General features: G+C 40.4%; 1 protein-coding gene across 1 annotated transcript in view; it reads right to left on the bottom strand.

The window, feature by feature from the left end:
* Positions 1 to 8,692: 8,692 nt before the first annotated feature.
* Positions 8,693 to 20,395, bottom strand: part of CWF19L2 (CWF19 like cell cycle control factor 2) — a 167,378-nt gene continuing 155,675 nt past the window's right edge. Inside the window, exons 17-18 of the mRNA XM_074957402.1 lie at positions 13,327 to 13,428; positions 8,693 to 9,838 (exon numbers count right to left, since the gene is read on the bottom strand). Coding sequence (XP_074813503.1) covers positions 9,698 to 9,838; positions 13,327 to 13,428 — 243 coding nt within the window. The 3' untranslated portion in view covers positions 8,693 to 9,697. The remainder of the gene's footprint in view (positions 9,839 to 13,326; positions 13,429 to 20,395) is intronic.

Here is a 20,395-nt window from a genome sequence, read left to right on the forward strand (position 1 = left end):
ATCTGGAGTACTGTGTCCAGTTTTGGGCCCCGCACTACAAGAAGGATGTGGATAAATTGGAGAGGGTCCAGCGAAGGGCAACAAAAATGATTAGGGGTCTGGAACACATGACTTATGAGGAGAGGCTGAGGGAACTGGGATTGTTTAGTCTGCGGAAGAGAAGAATGAGGGGGGATTTGATAGCTGCTTTCAACTACCTGAGAGGTGGTTCCAAAGAGGATGGTTCTAGACTATTCTCAGTGGTAGAAGATGACAGGACAAGGAGTAATGGTCTCAAGTTGCAGTGGGGGAGGTTTAGGTTGGATATTAGGAAAAACTTTTTCACTAGGAGGGTGGTGAAACACTGGAATGCGTTACCTAGGGAGGTGGTAGAATCTCCTTCCTTGGAAGTTTTTAAGGTCAGGCTTGACAAAGCCCTGGCTGGGATGATTTAATTGGGGATTGGTCCTGCTTTGAGCAGGGGGTTGGACTAGATGACCTCCTGAGGTCCCTTCCAACCCTGATATTCTATGATTCTATGAACTCAGGCGATATTGAATTTCTGGATCAATATCTGCCTTGGATGAAAGATGACTTCCAAGATAGAGGAAATGATCAACATTCTCCAGAGCCACTCCATTGATTTTGATAGATGGGGCATGTAATACCTCATTTGGAGAGGGCTGGTAGAGCACTTTAGTCTTCTTGATTGATATTAAGAGTGAGACCAAGACATGCATAAGCATCGATTAACACATTCAAGATAGTTTGAAGATCTTTCTCAGAGTGGGCAAAGATTGCGTTATCGTCAGCATACTGAAGCTCCACAATAGATGTTGTGGAAACCTTACTCTTGCCTTTCAGCCTGTTAAGCCTGAACAGCTTTCCATCCATTCTGTAAGTGATTTCAATGCCACTGTAAACTTCCCAGCAATTAGGTAAAGAATGATGGCAATAAAAAACGCAAACATGGTTGGAGTGATGATACAGCCCTGTTTGACTCCTGTCTCTACTTTGAAAGGTTCACTCTGGGAGCCAGTGCTGCTCAGAACAGTCGCTTTCATGTTATCATGAAGCAATTTTAGGACATTGATGTATTTATCAGGACATCCAAACTTAGAAAGTACAGTCCAGAGGGCACGGCAAATCACTGAATCAAAGGCTTTCGTTAGATCAATAAAAGCCATGTACAGTGGTTGGTTTTGCTTCCAACTCTTTTCTTGCAGCTGCCGTGCTGTGAAGATCATATCTGCAGTTCAACGACATGGTCTGAAACCACTCTCTGACTCCGGTAAAATTTCTTCCGACAGGGGCAGAGGGCAGGTTGCAAGGATCCGCGCCAGAACTTTGCCTACAATGGCTAGGAGGGAGATACCATGATAATTTCCACAATCCACTTTATCCCCTTTCTTGAAGAGGGTAACAATCAGGGCATCCCTCATTTCACTGGGTATCTCCTCCTATATCCAGATTTTAAGAATCAGCAGGTAAAGCTGTTGAATTAGCTCTGGTCCACTGTTTTTAAAGATTTCAGCGGGGATCCCATCTAGACTTGCTGCTTTGTTGTCTTCATCTGCTTGGTGGCATTGTGTACCTCATACAAATTGAGAGGGTCTCCAAGCTCATCCCTAAATGATCGTTGAGGGATTTGCTCATAGACTTCATCTGCAACCATAGAATTATGGTTAAGGAGATCTTCAAAATGTTCTTTTCAGCAAGAATTCATGTCCTTTTGTTGTCCTTCAGAAGTGTGATTCCATCCTTAGAGCTAAGAGGATTCATACCATGACAAATTGGCCCATAAACAGCCTTGGTGGCACTAAAGAAACCACATGTATTGTGTAAGTCCGCGAGATGTTGGAGTTCTTGCGCTTTCTCAGTCCACCATTTGTTCTCGAGTTCTCTGGTTTTACATTGGACTTCCGCCCTCGCCTTGGCATGGGCGTCTCTCTTTATATTACAATTTATGTCGTTCTGCCAAGCACAAAATGCTATTCTCTTCTCATTGATGAGTTGCTCAATTTTAGCATCATTCTCATCAAACCAGTCCTGATGTTTTCTGGTTTGGTAGCCTATGGTTTCCTCACAGGCATTGATGATTACTGCTTTCACCTGGCTCCAATGTTCCTCAATTTCTTCCGGAAACTTTGCTTCTAAGACTGCTTGGAAGGGGTCATGCTTAATAAGGTCCTTCAAATCTTGAACCTTCAACTTGCGCCTGACCTGCTTCTTTTGCAGCCTCCATCTTAATTTTCATTGTGGATCAAATAAGGCAATGATCAGTCCAACAGTAATAAGCACTTATCATTGCTCTTGTGAGAAGTTTGTCACTATGATCTCGGGCACGAACTACGATGTAGTCAAGGAGATGCCAGTGCTTTGACTGTGGGTGTCTCCAAGATATTTTGAACTTTTCCTTTTGTCGGAAAAGAGTGTTTGTAATAATAAGTTCATGTTCAGCACACTTGGTCAGGAGCAGAACTCCATTTGAATTGCTTTTGCCAACTCCTCCTTTCCCGATAGTTCCTTTCCACAGGTCTGAGTCTCGTCCAACACGTGCATTGAAATGGTCTCCGATAAAATGGTTTCCAACTGAGAATAAAAATCTTCCTTTACATTCTCATCGGCATCCACTGTTGGTGCAAAGGCACTCACAATAGTTGCGTGTTGTTTTTTGGTGAGCCTCAATTGGAGTGTCATAAACCGCTCATTGATGCCAACTGGTACCTCAGAGAGGCACCTTACGAGTTTGTTCTTTATAGCAAAGCCCACTCCGTGCAATCTGGGTTCATCTATAGATTTTCCTTTCCAGAAGTAGGTGTATCCTCCTTTCTCCTCCCTCACCTGTCCTTCATCAGCTCTTCTAATTTTGGACAAAGCAGCAATATTGATGTTGAACCGACTCAATTCACAAGCAATGATGGCTCTACGTTGCTCTGGTCAGTCACGGAGTTGTCCATCAGGGTACATACATTCCAAGTTCCAAAGTTGAAAAGTTTCTTACATTTTCGACCGCTGATGGGGTGATCCTGCTAGATGCGGCTATCCAGCCAGGAAAAATAGGCAAGACTATTTTTAGGGTACCTTTTCTAACCCCCTCCCCATGTAGGGTTAGCAGAGTGGATCCTCAAAAGGACTTCTCAGTTGTGGGTGTAGCTGCCGAGAAAATCCTCGAGCGAAATGACTGGATCACACACCCACTGCCTGTGTGTCGGTCTGTGACTAGGAACTTCCAGATTTCACTATCCTGTTCCTGTCGCCACTCACCGATCTCCACCAGACTTTTGACTTGTGCAAATGTTATTTTCCCCAAAACTGGAAGATGCCTGTGTGGGACTTCTTTTAAAGTGGGGAGACTGGTGCACAACAGTCACCACACTATCCTTGACAGATAGAGGATTTCAAACCAATGGTATGGACACCATGATGATTGGAGATCCTCTATCTGCAGCAGCCTTCATCCACCTTCACAGCCGTTGTAACATTACACAAGTTTCACCTCCATTGTGCACTTATCCTCATCTGCTCTGCTGTTAGGGACTTCTTGGATCACACTTTGTCTGGAACCTCGCCCTTGACCGTTCTGCCCTGGGTGACCCTAAGGGAGTACATGACTCCAAGCAGCATCGCTCTTGGGGTCATTGACACACGCAAGCCTCTCCACCACTACAAGGTATGGTAAAAACAAAGCAATAAAGGTACATAAACAAATAGAGCTGGTTGGAATGTTTGTCAAAAATCTGTTTCATCAGAGCAGTAACATTTTGCAGAGCTGCATCAGTTTCAATGAAATTTTTATCAGTTTTAAGGTTCAGGGCTGTCTGGTCATTCCTGACTAGACACAGACAGAGCCCGAACTGAAAAGGATTTCTATCTGAAAACAGCCACCTTGACACAATTCCATTTTGTGAAAACGTCAAAAGGTTTTCATTCTGGTACAGAACAAAAATAATTTCTGAAAGCCCTAAAATTGCCATCCTCCTGCCAGCTCTATAGAAGAAGCTGTTATACACACAGAGAGAGACCTTGTCTGCACTGAAGTTTTAACACCAATGTAGGTTGAAATCCTGGCCCTACTGAACACAAACTTTGTGTGTATATAAAAAGATCTTCTACACTTTCCACAGTATGCATCCGATGAAGTGAGCTGTAGATCACGAAAGCTTATGCTCAAATAAATTGGTTAGTCTCTAAGGTGCCACAAGTCCTCCTTTTTTTCCTATTGACTTCGACAGGGACAGGATTTCATCCCAGTGTAGACATGGTGTATCAGTATAACCAGCTAAACTTGATTTTGTGCTGCAGCGTAGCTACACTAGTGGCTAAAATCCCACCATAGACCAGGCTTGAGCTAGCACTACTGGTCAGGACATAAGGTATTCCTAGGGGAATTCTGCATCACTGTGTGCGCGCAGAATTCATGGCCTCCACAGATTTGCTTCCCTGCAGAAATGACTTCTGGCAGGGAAGTAAAGGGAAGCCGCAAGAGCGATCATGCTCCCCTCCCCAGAAGTGCAGGCAGGTCGGTTTGGGTGACCAAAGCAGCCGGTATAGACATAAATCGCTGCCGGAGTGGGGGGCTGGGCAGTCCTGCATGTGAGAGAGAAAGACACTTTGTCCCTCTTTCTCACTATTGCAGCATGTTTGGCATGGAGGAGCAGTGCTTTGGGGTGTTTCTGAGGACATAGGTGTGAGATGGGCTCCATCCCCTCAGGCAGAGCAGAATGTAGCATCCTGCGTGCTAAGTGAATTCTTCCCATTGTTCTTAGTGAATTCCCCCAGAAGCATAAAACAGGTGTAAAAGTTTTAAGGCCCTTTTACACTGCCAGGGTGGTGTAAAGGAGCCTTATTATAAAGGACAGTATGGCCTTATAAATGCTTATGGTGTTTTAGTGATTAGAAATGGTCTAAATTTTTGGACTGAAAAAATTTCTTATCAAAATGTGCTCCATGAACTGTGAGCTACTGACCTTTCTGGAGATGGTCAGTAACCAATATAAATTGTGAGTTTGAGTCCCCAGCCATCGCTTGCTCTTCAGTTGCCTATGGTGTAACGTTGAGCATATGGCTGCATAGATTTGTTGACTAATAACTAGAAGTAAAGGGTCAATACGAGCTACATTACTATTAGACAGAGCGGGTTTGAGGATTTCCTCCAATGCTGCCCACTCCCATTCTCCATCCATTGCATGGTAGTTTGATTATAGTGTGATTATATTGGGTTATTTTACCAAATAAAATATGCAGAATTTTAAAATATTGTGCACAGAATTTTTAATGTTTTGGTGCAGAATTCCCGCAGGAGTAATAAGGGTTATTCTCTATGATTTATATAAAGAGATCTTTGACTTGTCAAGGTACCACATATGGACAAGAGGGACCTCAGTTTGGCATCTCCAGTGGATGGTATTGAATAGTGCCTCAGCTAGATCTACACTGCAGCAGCAGCACTGCCATAAAAGTCCAAGTCCTAATGCAGAAATTCAACCCACAATCATCTAAGCCTCCAACAAATAGTGCTACTGACATCACATGTGGTAGGGAGTATTCTTTACAGGCCACGGAAAGCAGCATTAATGTTCAGCTTAATTGACGCATTTTGTGAACATTTATTTGTCACATTTAAGTGAGAGATGCACAAGCAGTTACAACTTGAAAACACCCCCCATACACAGGGACAGATTCCAATTTCAGTTACAATAGTGTACAACTGAAGTAAGTCAACTGAAGACAAATGGAATGACTCTGAATTTGCACTCTCACTAGTATCAGAATCTTGCCTAGTGTACATAGTAGTAATTAATTATTCAGATGATAAATGACTGAATACTTGTACTATATAAACTCAGAAGCTTGTCTCTCTCACCAACAGAAGTTGGTCTAATAAAATATATTATTTCATCCGCCTTGCCTAATATCCTGGGACCAACCTGGCAACAACACTGCATGAATAGTTTTGTGACATTTACAATAGATCCCCCAATAGGTGAAATCTATCTTCAGTGTTTCCATAAGCAGTGTTTTCAACAATCTATACTTTGAAACTACCTCTGATCTTTTCCCTTGTTTAATTTAGATGTAATATTTTCTGTCCAGGGGCCTCGAGTCCATGGGGATTGTCTTTAAGTCTACATTAAAGGGTAATCTATTTGCTTGTGATTTTGCAGAGCTTTAGGTTTGGATCTGTATAAATTTTTGCGAACACCCACTTTGTTTTTTAGAGTTCTCTGGGGTACTTGCATTACAGGAGCTAAAATTAAATTAAATGATCAATTGTTTTTCTGGGACTGTAAGAAAGGACAACTTAGAGCCAAAATCAGGGCTGTACAAGTTCTTAAATTCCAACTCATTAATACAGAAATTCCCCTTAGCCTAAAGATAAACAAAAGACAGCTGGTGTGGTTGTGCCTAGCATTAGATGAACATGTAACCATGAAGATCAACTTTGTTGATACTTCTCATAGAGTACAAATGTTTACTACTACTAATTCTGATCCCCTCACCTCACAACGCAGGCAACTAACCAAGCAGATACAGTAGACCCTCAGAGTTATGAACACCAGAGTCACGAACTGACCAGTCAACCACTCACCTCATTTGGAACTGGAAGTACGTAATCAGGCAGCAGCAGAGAAAAAAAAAAAGCAAATACAGTACAGTACTGTGTTAAATGTAAACTACTAAAAAAAATAAAGGGAAAGCAGCATTTTTCTTCTGCATAATAACATTTCAAAGCTGTATTAAGCCAATGTTCAGTTGTAAACTTTTGAAAGAGCAACCATAATGTTTTGTTCAGAGTTACGAACAACCTTCATTCCCAAGTTTCAGAGTAGCAGCCGTGTTAGTCTGTATCCGCAAAAAGAACAGGAGGACTTGTGGCACCTTAGAGACTGACAAATTTGTTAGTCTGTAAGATGCCACAAGTACTCCTGTTCTCCATTCCCAAGCTGTTTGTGACTCTGAGGTTCTACTGTATTGTAAAGACTTCTTTGAGGCAACCAAAGAGTTAATTACTAGCTTTGAAATCTGGTATGGAATTTTATGGAAAAGGTTAAACATTCTGGTTGAACTCCCACAGATTTTAATAAAAGATAGTGACAAAGCGGATTAAATTCATGCTGGCTTCAACATCCGTGTAGCCAACAACTGTCCCAACAGATTTTTTTTCTGCTGTTCTTAAAACAATTTTCAACTTTTCTTCAGTTCTGAAAGTTTCTACTGCTTTAAGAGAATACATACAGCATCAGATTCTGCTATCCTTTTCCAGGTTGTGTAGTAATTTGCTCTACTGATTTCTACTTGTGGAAGAGGTACTGCTCAATGTGAGGGTACTGGAATGTAAGCCTGTATTGAGCAATACTGCCAGAACTAATAGAAACATTCAGAATGAAAGTTTTAAGAAAACCTACTGCACAGGAGTTGGAAATGGCAGTTACTCTGATCTGGAACTAAAGTATTTTGTTGTTGAACTGAACTTCAGTACACAAGCTAAGCAGTAGGGATGGATAAGGGCTCATTGAATAAATACTAAGAGACCTTTAGGTAGGAGAAAGACTAATCTATCTACATGAGAACTTTAGGAAATACACAGCCGGGAAGGGAGAATTTTGGGAATTTATTTAGGAAAATGCAGTCAAGATCATTATGTATTCTGGAGCTCCCCATCTGCTTCCACTCAGGGATATGAAAATGACTTTTCCCTGGGACTCAAAGACATGAGACTTTGCCACTTCCATGGTTATTCCTTAAGGGACATGTGTGGTCAGATACAACACATGCTTTCAGGGAGAAGAAGACAGATTTCAGTTGTGCTTTAGATAAATAACAAGGACTGCATAGTAGCCAAACGTGTTTCCTGGCTTTACCAGTCCTTTCTAGGACCTGTGTAATGAGGCAATTAGTTCATCGTTTATCTTCACTATGTTCTCTCCAATGTAGTTTACTTTAGATCAAAAACCCATTAGATTTATATAATCAAAAATGAGAGCCAAGTCAATGCACTTTTAGAGAATAGTGTCTGAAAAATTCAAAGTGAAAAACTAACCACGTCCTCTTGATTGAGGCAGATAAAAGTGGAAAGTGGTAATTTGAGAAGGGGCAATGTGCCAGAACAAAGATTGGCTTATGCTTTTAAAAGCTACAGCTGAAAACCTTGAGTGCACGCAGCGGAAGAGTGTGTAAAATGGCTGTCCAGGTATAGTGGGTGTCGCAGTTAGAGTGGCAAATACATTGATTTTTTGGTTCAGTGGCAGAAACCAAAATATCTGTAAAACAATTCAGTTTGTTGTGGTTTGGTTTTTTTTCCTCGACAAGATGAAAAAATGTTGTTTTGAATGAACATTTCATTTTGAACAAGTTAATTTGAAACATGTCAGCATGGTTTATTTTGACATTTTCTAGACAAACCATTTAGACCTTGCAAAAAAAATTTTATTTGGGGTTTTTTTTCGACCAAACCAAATTGCCAAAATCAACCCAAATTTGCAAATACTTTCACTGCCCCAAAATGCAGTTCTGGCATATTCACCACAATTTTTTGGTGCAGTTCTATTCACAACACTTGGGGTCAGCTGGTGTAAATCGGCTTACTCCCACTGACTTCAGTGGGGCTACACCAATTTCCATAAGCCAAGGATGTCCAAGCGGTAAATTGTAACATTGTCAAAGAAACATCATAAAACGATATATTAGTAATTAAAACAAAGATGGCGGTTTATTTATAAAATGATCTTCCCAGCAGCAATACAATGAGGCAGATTTGCAAGGTTACTGTACAAAATAATTGACACACCAGATTTGTGTAACTGGGTCATGCTTACTTTATTCTGTATGACTCATGTTATACAAAAAGAAAATGAATGTTAAAGGAATGCACTAATTGACTGTGACTGTTTAACCCATCAAAAGTTTATTTAATGAAATACTAATACTTTCTTCGGTCCTTTGAATCTCAGCGATCCATTCCATAACCTGACTGGGTCACAACAGTAAGCTGAACTATATAAGAAAACAGTTCAGTGGGAAGCCTGCTTGAAGCATATTTTAACACAGTTCACAAATACTGTTCCATTCTGAGTACAGGCCAGCACAGGGCCTTTCAATCACATAAAGCCTTATTACAGGCCCTCTGGCCAGGGGTGAATTTCACCTGCAGAATGCATTGGTGTCAAATATATGTAATGATCTTCATCTAAAAGAGCAGAGGGACTAAAAACAGAAACAAAAAATTCCAAGAAATATTCCTAATTTAACAGTGTATTATTCAAAATGTCCTTACGATTAAATCACTGTCAGAAAATATAGTCATTCAAATAATTAATATTGACTTTGTGCTAAATAGAAGATAAGTAACTCCAATTGAGAGGTCAGAAAAATACAAAAGTCGAATTGCATTTTGATGAATTTAACTAGCTCTGCAGATGTCTACCTTTTTATTGGCTTAGTTTACAAAAACAATTCTGTATATTTCTGATCCATTGGCTTACAGTTTAGTTTGATTCATCTGTCAAATATGTGGTGTGAAAAAAAGATGTGCATATGGACAGTCGGGAGTTTAACAGTATTTCTAGTTTTTAGAATGTGTACTAGCAACATATAAAACACCAATGTTTTACTTAAAATATGAAATATCCTTTAAAAAATAATTTATAGTATATGCTGTCCTTGATTACTGTCACTCTCAATATCTCTTTTGGATTCATCCAGTTGGGTAAAGGACTCATTCTTTAGTTTTGGTGATATCATATGGTTTCCACCACTGTGCAAATTGCAACACTTTCTTCCTCTGATCATCAAAGTTCTCTCTAATTCCTTTTTTCCAAAGCCTTGGTTCCAAGTCCAGCATGCCACCAATGATTTCCTTTGCAAGTATAAAAGAGAAAATAAAGAAAAAGGCTGAATGGTTGTATGACTGCACTTAAGGCTATTTTGCAATCAAATTTAAGAATATGTATGTTTCAGGTTATGGTAATATCTTCTGTCACTATTTTCCTCATATGTCACTCACCCACCTTGTCTCTCTAATATCCTGGGACCAAGGGCCAGCCTTACGGGTGGGTGCCATGGTCAAGAGGCAAGGAGTGGCATGGGCCTGGGGTGCGAGGCCATGGAAGGGAGCTCAGAGCAATGGGGAACAGGGGGGGTCAGCAGAGCCTGGAGGCAATGGGTGGGGAGCCTGGGGAAGCAGTGAGGCCTGGGAGCAATGGGAAGGGGAGCCTGGATGGGAAGTCCAGGGAGGAAGGAGGGACAGAGATGATGGGGGGGGGAGGGGAGCCTAGGAAGGCAACGGGGGCCAGTGCACCAAAATACAAGTTTGCTCAGGGCACCATTTTCCTTAAGTCTGCCCCTCCTGGGACTGACATGGCTACAACAACACTACATAGTCAAGGATGAAAGAATAGAAAGGCTGAATGTAGCTAAATAGAACATTTTAAGAAATTAAATTCTGAAACCCTTAAACTCTCCAAAACTAGACTGCAAAATGGAAAAAATTCAGCTTGTCAGGTGAGTGACTCAGCCAACAACTTCTCAGATACAGCATTGAAATGCACTCTGTAAGGATCATACCACTCTAGGGCTATATGGGTGTATTAGTAAGTTTGTGATTTAAGTAGACAAAAGCCCAGAAATTCACAGGCTCCCCCACTCTGTTCATAGCAATATTTGAAAAACGATTAAATTATTCCCCAAGTCCACTTATTGTCTGGTTTTTCATTACTGATTCTTCCAAGAAATTATTACTGTGGCTTAATAAAAAATGTAAGCTTTTATTGCAATTCGTAGTTTATGCAATAAATTCTCAGCATACACATGCAGGGATTTAACCACATAACTCCTAGTAATATTACCAGTTGTGCGAGACAGAAATAGCATATATGGGAGTACAGATGTTATACAAACTTGAATTCTTTTTATTTCTTAAATGAATTTCATCTTGAAAGGTTCTTAAAGAAATTTTTCTCTATCAAGATGAAACTTTCAAAAGACAAGCTGTTTGACTTATGGCCTAGCTCCCAAATATAAAGATTACTAAATTGTCTTGTTTGTGAGAAGAACGATGACATCTGGTCGTGAATTAGTTTTGCTGATGGATGAATGCTGAGTGGCTTGTTGTTGCTAGGTCTTCTCAATTAGTTAGTTTGATAGGATTTTGGATAGACTCTTCTGTAACACAATGTCATCTCAAGACCTTTCACCTGGACAAAGCCATGTCAACCTCCTCAAAAATGGTTTTGTGTTCTGTATTCTTGATATTTTGACAGTCTCTGTGGTATGCAAAAACTGAATATTTTGTAATTGCTGGCTTAAGTGGGACTTTTCCCAAAAGTGAGACTAGCTGAGGAAGGTCTAACTCAAATCTGATGGGACCAAGTTCATAGAATCAGAATATCAGGATTGGAAGGACCTCAGGAGGTCATCTAGTCCAACCCCCTGCTCAAAGCAGGACCAATCCCCAATTTTTGCCCCAGATCCCTAAATGGCCCCCTCCAGGATTGAACTCACAACCCTGGGTTTAGCAGGCCAATGCTCAAACCACTGAGCTATCCCTCCGCTCACCCTCCCAGTTGCATGTCTCCAGGGTAGCCTCACATTTAATTTGCTCAAAGGGCTTGGAGGGAGACTCTCTGCAAGACAGAGTGAGTGAAGCTCGCCTTTCGGGTCACCGAGCCACCTGAGGGAAGATTCACATTCCAGAAATTCTGACGTGGATCACCTCAAGGAGAGGAAATCAAGAAATCAACCGACGGGCTACGCCAGCCTTTGGCCAATCTCCAGGCCTGAAGGCATGCTAGAGAGAAGTGCTGTGCCAGCAAGATCACCATCTGTCCCTTGACTGCAGTTTCATCTCCTACTCCATGAGAATCTAGAAGGCTCAGAGAGCTGAAGACTTTGTGAACCCCATTATCTTAAGTATCTTACTTCTAAAAAACTTTAATGGTCACATGTAAATTTGGGTGCTAAACTATCTAATTTCCGCTTATCTAAGTATTATAATACAGACTAACAAAATATTTTTGTAGGGAGTTTGGAGAGTAAACCAGTAGCCACCACGCTACAATTGAAATCTAATCAGGAAGCTTTGTAATTGGTTTGTAGGTTGTTGTTTTAACATGAGATAATTTAGTGTTAGTATCAAAATATCAACCAGGTCCCACTTATAGATTCAACTGACTTGGGTGAAATTCTTTTGGTGGAGTTACAATCAAATAGACAGCCACCTTCTCCGAATTTATAAGGATTATTTGTTGTATTAATCTGATAAATGAAGTAATCTGATTATTTGAATCCACTTCAATATTGAGACTAATTTGTTGATTTGACCTTGATTTGATAGTTGCACTGTGTTAGTCTTAGTTTAGTTTAGTATTATGAATAAGGCTAAGATTTTGTGATGGTAATTTTTGCCATAGTAATTTCATAGACAGGTCACAGGCAGTAAACAAAAATTCACAGAAGACCATGACCTGTCCATGACTTTTACTAAAAATAACCCTGACAAAATGAGGAGTGGGGGGGTCCAGCACCCACCACTGCTGCTGCCGCTCACAGCAGCTGGGAGCTCCAGGACAGGTGGCTGGGAGTTGCTGCGGCCCCCTGCTCCAGTTTGGAACTCCAGGGGCCCGCCTGCCATTACTCAAACCTTCGGGGGTTGCCTTCCAAGGGCCACCTGACGTCCCAAACAGCTGGGCGCTCCAGGGGCTGCCTATGGCGGCTTGGACCTGCGGGGGTCCCTGCTATGGTTCAGAGCTCTGGCGGCTTGGAGCTCCGGGCAGGCATCTGGGAACTGCAGGGCCCCCAACTGCCCTCAGGGGCTCAGAGCTCTGAGGGAGCCTCCTGCCACAGCTTGGAGCTCTGGGGCTGGCAGCTGCAGGGCCCCCACTGGCTGACAGCTCCAGCCCCGCGTCTGAAGCAGAAAATGTCACAGAGGTCTCTGGAAGTCACGGATTCCATGACCTCTGTGACATAACCATAGCCTTCATTATGAACAGTAGGTTAGCTTTGGTGATATGCACTCTTGCTTTTATTTTTGTTTAATAGTTTTAACAACATTTATAAAACTGATACTGAATCACACTTCTTTCAGTTAGCAATGTGGATCCAGAACCTTTGAGGATGAAGGTGGGTCTCAGTCAGTCAGCCCAAAAGCCTGACAAGATCCTCCTCAATTAGCCTTTGGTTCTCACATACGTGACTTAAATCCCAATGCATTGCATAGAAAATCTACTACCATCTACTAAGCTGTGATAAAGTATGTTAAAATAACTCAGTGTTGGTGATGTCTGATTTAATTACTAATACAAAAAATTCAATACATGACTGGTGCTTTGGACTTGTACATGTCAATACCTTTCCAAAATAATGAGGGAACTTGTGCTGATCTTCGATTACATGAGCAAAGCCTCCTTGAAGGCCGAAGTCCACAGAGAAGTAGGGCAAGCCTCTGGGAATCTAAATACATACGAAAAACATGCATTTTAGATATTTTAACAGACTGTATTTACAAAATAACTGCTGTTTTTAATTAAGCCGCCCACAATTTATTAAAAGTGAAAGTTGTTTTTAAAATTGGCAGTCAGTACTAACACAGAAGAAATTTAGGCCCTGATCCTGCGAAGACTTAGGCAAGTCAATGGGACTAACAATGTAAGTGAAGTTAAATATGCCCGTATGTGTTTGCAGGATCGGGGCCGTATAGAGTATATCTACGCAGCATTCTGGGGCGAGCCTCCAGCCCAGGTTGCCTGATTCGGGGTAGCGGGCTCCTGCTAGCACTCTAAAAATAGCTATTATAGACAGCGCTTTGCAGTTGCAGATTGGGCTGTAGCTCAGGCTGTGACACCTTGGAAGGTGGGTGGGCTTCACAGCCCAAGCTCCGGTACAAGCCACAATTTCAAAGCACCGTCTATATCACTATTTTCAGAGTGCTAGCACAAGCCCCACTGGCCCAACTCTGACAAGCCGGGCTAGGAGCTCGCTCCAAAACACTGTGTAGACCTATCCATATTGTACTGCATCTTTCTACAAGCTGCATCACAAAAATACGTTTTTATACAGTTAAAAAATCCAGCTGCTGAGTTAAAAAAAAAGAAGGGGAAAAGAACAGGATACACAAACTGGAAGAAGAGACGTTTGAAAATAGATGGAGAGAATATGACATGGAGTGATTCAGGAAAGTTGAGTCCAGATGGCAGGAAATGCAGAGAAGAAGGTTATAACATCAAATGTGGTGAGATTGAAGGCATTGAGAGGAGACTGGCTTAGAGAGATATATGTATTAAGAGAGAACCATCAGCATCAGAGATTTCCTTAGCTTCTGGACTACAGCTGTGTCAAGCATGGGGAAATTTAAGAAGCAGGACTGCACGTTAAATTATTGCAAGGGATAAAGAGTATGACGTAGTAAAGACAAATGCTCCAGATTTTAGTCAGACACCTTTATCGGTGGCCATTTTGATGCCCCGAAAAAAGAACTTTTTAGAAAAAAACAAAGGCAGGGATACAGTGCTGGAACAGCCCCACTACACAAGTCATGGAAATTATGGACTAGCCTGTTGAAGGGGAGATTTTCATAGTTTGCTGAGCTCGCAATGAATTGGCCGGCCAGCCAAGAGATACTGCTAAAAATTTTCATTGGGAGAAGAGGGAGAGGTGCCCTTGAAAGATTCGTTAGTTGCTATGGTTTTACAAGTGGAATACTGCTGCTTCATGGCAGCACACTATTTAATCTCTACTGATTGCTGAGCATGTTCCTGCATAGACAGATGGTAAGAGTTATTGTGTCTCAAACTCACAAATACTTCCTCTGTTCCCGGCCACGTCTCATAACTATCATGGGTGGTGTTTTACAAATGGCTTTCAAATAAAATGATATAGAACGCAGGTTGTTTAAGATAAGAATTCCCATAGACGGTGCAAATTAATTTATTTTGCAACATACATCATCATCTATAGGGAAGCATTTAAAGTCAGATTTAAAACTATTGAGTAAAGAATGACCTTGGAAGAGGAAAAAGGGGGTTGCATTGTCTTACTTGAAAATGGTTCCAAAAGGCTAAACAAAGTTCTTCCTCTCTCCTGGTAGGCTTTGTTTATTTTTGTGTAAGGACATGACTTTGATAATTAGCAAATCAGGTAATTTATGAGTGATAACACTGTGTGACTTGTTTAATATGGCTTCAATATATAGTGTCCCTTACAGTATACAGGTCTATACTACTACATATATCAACTATCATTGCTTACAATCTTCATTAAATTTTCTTTAGCAGCCTGAACTATGTGGCTATTTCAATATTTGTGTTATTTTCCATTACAGCTAGAGATCCTTTTATTAGAAACCAAAACGAAAAGAAAAATTTTGATTAAGACGTTTGTTAAAATATAACAGCGAATTAAAAAAATGAATTATTCAATAGCTGACACATGGGATTATGATGTCTGCTTATCAACAAAATCTGGAATGCTTTAAAAACCAGTGTTGACTTGACAAATCACATTTGCTCCTGTAAATTAAATTCTGACCTGCTGTTGTAGTAAACTTAGAGGTTATTTGTAACATGTGGAAAGAGATTAAAGGAAAAAATATGTTTCTCCCTTTTTCATAGCTTCTCTCATGTAACAGCACTGTGTGTGAATTGCACTGTTTTGCTTAGGTCATCAGCACATCTTGTCTCATGCACTAGAATAATGACCTCACTCATCTGGGGGGAACTCACTGGCACACACTTTCTCTAGCCCTGCAGGAGGGTGTTTACCAGCAGCAAATAAGGCTGAAAGGGAAACTGAATAGGCAGCACCCATACAGAGGTGTGCACAAAAAGACAAAGGAGAGAGACACGTCGAGGGACGTGATCGTTCCCCTCTATTCAACATTGGTGAGGCCTCATCTGGAGTACTGTGTCCAGTTTTGGGCCCCACACTATAAGAAGGATGTGGAAAAATTGGAAAACGTCCAGCGGAGGACAACAAAAATGATTAGGGGACTGGGACACATGACTTATGAGGAGAGGCTGAGAGAACTGGGATTGTTTAGTCTGCGGAAGAGAAGAATGAGGGGGGATTTGATAGCTGATTTCAACTACCTGAAAGGGGGTTCCAAAGAGGATGGATCTAGACTGTTCTCAGTGGTAGCTGATGACAGAACAAGGAGTAATGGTCTCAAGTTGCAGTGGGGGAGATTTAGGTTGGATATTAGGAAAAACTTTTTCACGAGGAAGGTGGTGAAACACTGGAATGCGTTACCTAGGGAGGTGGTGGAATCTCCTTCCTTAGATATTTTTAAGGTCAGGCTTGACAAAGCCCTGGCTGGGATGATTTAGTTGGGGATTGGTCCTGCTTTGAGCAGGGGGTTGGACTAGATGACCTCCTGAGGTTCCTTCCAACCCTGATATTCTATGATTCTATGAGAGTGGAAGAGGGAGACTCCTCAGGATGTTTGGTGTTCTTGTTTTCAAGCCTGCCTAAAAAACTTTCTAAACAAGATCAAGAGAGCAGAAAAACCCTGATTGTTTTAAAGACATTTTTAAAAAATGTTTAAGACAAATCATTTAAAGGGAGCTATTAGAAACTTGACTATTTGAATGCTGTACACAGTCCTGCACGGACGTCAATTTTAAAAAAAAATCAAGTTGACAGTTGATTCTTAAAGCACCAATAACTAATGTGGGTAAGGTTGGTCTTTTAGTCTATGTCTAGGAGCCTTCTGTAGATCCTGTTTAAGTCTATGAAGACAGTGAGGGGGAGAACTTCTATATCTTGTCCTAATCCTGACCAAGACCTTTCCATTAATTCTCTTCCACATACTGGGTCAAATTCAGCTATGGGGTAAGCAGGCATAACTCTCATTGACTGCAGTGGAAACTGCACCCACCAGCAGCAGAGCTCAATATAGTCCACTATAACAAGAAGGAGCCCTAAACTGAAAACCGTAAACTCATTATGCTGTCTCTCGTTATTGCTATGCAAATCAACAGCATGTATTTATATTTCAGTACTTAAATGGATCAGGACTATACACAACTAAACCTGCAGTGTGGGTATGCTGACAAACTCTTCCTGAATTATTTTTAACTTAAATTTAAATTTGCTTTACAAATTGTTCTGGCACTGCACTCCCATAACTAATTTAGTGCTGTAGTTATCAAAGAGGAATAATAAAAGAGGAGAAATGCCATGAGGGGGAAAGGAAAAACAAATTATGTTATGTTAGAAGCACTTATCCTTGAAATTTAGGTTTGTATCTAGAAAATGAAACAAAGCTTTGATATATTGGTTCTGATTGTCTTGAAACAGGTAATAACAATGCTTTCTAGTAACATTTCCTCATCTTCATGGCTTAAGGAAATGGAAACAATGCTAAATAAAGAAAGAGGATGCACCAAGTCCCTAGTATTCCCTCGTTGCACAGAACATGGAAGCAACAATGAAGAAATCCTGTGGAAACAGGATGACGGATGGAATGGAGTTTGTACCAGGAACAGTACCAGAACTACTAAGTAGCATCCGATCACCACAGAGCTACCGCCATGAAAACTATTCAGGAGCTGAAGGTTCTGTGTTGAAAAGTACTTTGTTCACATTTATAGAAGATCGGACTTTTATCTCCTGCTCTTCAAGTAAAACTTAACTCCCAGAATTGATATCCTCATCCTTTTATAAGCCTTTGTCCTGCCACACTCCCATCTCCACAATGATCTGTGTTTTCTCTCTGACTTTAGATTGCAAAACCCTTTGGGAGTAGGTAGGAACCTTTTTTTATATTTGCTTGTTATTCACACTATAATAATAAGTGATACACACACACACACTAAAATTAACACTTATTATAGGGTGAATAACAAGCAAATATAAAAAAGGTCAACAACTTATTATATATATACACACACAACTTGTGTGTGTGTATATATATATATATATATATATATATATATATATATGTGTGTGTGTGTGTGTATATATATATTATGAAACAAGGAACATCTTGGGTCCTTGTACTTATTTTGTAGAGTGCCTACATAAATTCATCAGTTCATCTTTTGTTGCACCATATTCTTAGAACTTGTAATCTTTACTTAAAAGAAAATATATAACTTTTTTTAATGAGCCCTCAATACCTCATAACAAGTTATCAATACATAAAATATGAGGGTGTTTCCATGGCTAAAAACATAAAACTGTGGGTGGAGACAACATAAACTACTATAATGACCTCTTGAGACCTGCCCCATCAGGGAGATCAGTGTTTCTAGGAATAATATAGCTCTTTTGACATGCAGATGTAGGCATAGTAACTCCCACGTGATACCATAAGGCCTACTGTGATACATAATAGAAAAAAAGTTGTTGACCAGAACAAAGCAGTATGCTCTGCACTACAATATCAAAAATGAAAAGTAGGTCCTTGTACCTAGAGTTTTAGAACCTACCGGCTATGGCATTGATTTTGGGATGTTGGAGTAGAGAATTCTAAAAATCCTGGGTTTTGATAGCTGCCAAAAGAAATGATCTAAAAAACCTGTAACTACAGCTATAAGGGGAGTTAGTACTGTAGGCTATGAGAAATTAGAAATGAAAACATTTATTTGGATTTACTTGAATTGGGAAAATTCAGTGCAATTGGTGGTTGGCTTCCAGGAGTCTATACTGGTTGTACTTTCTGGTGTCTAGGATAAGAAAACCAGAACATTGAAGGTGAAATTACATTAAAGTTATGATTCATATAGTGTCATTGGCATGAATGATGCTTTACCAAAAAAAAAAAAAAAAAAAATTACAAGGTTCCTGACTCAAAGAGCTTTCAAGCTAAGGGCTAGATTGTGTCCCCAGGCACAGCCCTGAGTCAGGGCCAAATGATCTACTTTAGCACAACCAGAAATTATGGATTTGGCACAGGGGTGCTGGAACTAGGCACACTGGGGGTGAGGTAGCACCCTCTGGCTTGGTGTCCATCATATACAGCGTTTACCGTTTTGTACAATGGCTTTCAGCACCCGCACTATAAAAATTTTTCCCAATGCCACTGGTTTGGCACAGCAATTACTAGGTGAAATTATATGGCTTGTGTTATATAAACAATTGATTAAACAATAAATTTGTAAGCACCTAGAGGATAATAGGGTTATAAGGAATAGGCAACAGAGATTTATCAAGAACAAATCATGCCAAACCAACCTAATTTCCTTCTTTGACAGGGTTGCTGGCCTAGTGGATATGGAAGCAGCAGCAGATGTGATATATTTTGATTTTGGTAAGGCTTTTGACACAGTCCCACATGACATTCTCATAAGCAAACTAGGGAAATTTGGTCTAGATGAAATTAGTAAAAAGTGGGTGCACAACTGGTTGAAAGACCGTACTCAAAGAGTAGTTATCAATGGTTCGCTGTCAAACGGAGAGGGCTTATCTAGTGAGGTCCCACAGCAGTCTGTCCTGGGTCTAGTACTATGCAATACTTTGATTACTTGGATCGTGGAGTGGAGAGTATGCTTATAAAATCTGTGAATGACACCAAGTTAGGAGGATTTGCAAACACTTTGGAGGATGGGACTAAAACTCAAAACAACCTTGCCAAAATGGTGAAATGGTCTAAATTGAACAAGACGGATATTTAATAAAGACATGTGCAAAGTACTTCACTTAAGAAGGCAAAATTAAATGCGTAACTACAAAATGGGGAATAACTGGGTAGGCAGTAGTACTGATGAAAAAGATCTGGTGGTGACAGTGGATCACAAATTGAATGAGTTACAAAAAAGGTTAATATCACTCTGGAGTTAACAAGAATGTTGTATGTCAGGCACAGGAGGCAGCTGTCCTGCTTTACTCAGCATTAATGAGGCACCAGACGGAGTAGTGTGTCCAATTCTGGTCACCACACTTTAGGAAAGATGTGGACAAACTGGAGAGAGACCAGAGGAGAGCAACAAAAATGATAAAAGGTTTAAACTGACCTATGACAAACGGTTAAAAAAACTAGGCATGTTTAGTCTTGAGAAAAGAAGACAGAGAGAACCTAATAACTCTCTTCAAATATGTTAAGGGAAGTTATAAAGAGGATGGTGATCAGTTGTTCTCCATGTCTACTAAAGTCAGGACAAGAACTAATAGGATTAAACTGCAGCAAGGGAAATTTACGTTAGATATTAGGCTCTAAAGACAGTTTATCTCTGGAAATGCTTCCAAAGGAGGTCGTGGAATCCCCATTGTGACATTGCACTCCATATGTTTTATGGAAATATGCTAATGAGTGTGAATATAATGTAACTGGAACATGCTTTATGCAAAAGGTCTTTTGTAAGGTATCATTACAAAGCTTATAATCTACTGAGTGTGTTCATCCTATTTGTATGTATGTATCATTCTTGTATCTGAAGCTAGAAATATAAAGTATAACTCTGACGTACTATTGTAATTATGC

This window comes from Natator depressus, chromosome 1, assembly GCF_965152275.1.
Source record: "Natator depressus isolate rNatDep1 chromosome 1, rNatDep2.hap1, whole genome shotgun sequence".
Classification (NCBI taxonomy): Eukaryota; Metazoa; Chordata; order Testudines; family Cheloniidae; genus Natator; species Natator depressus.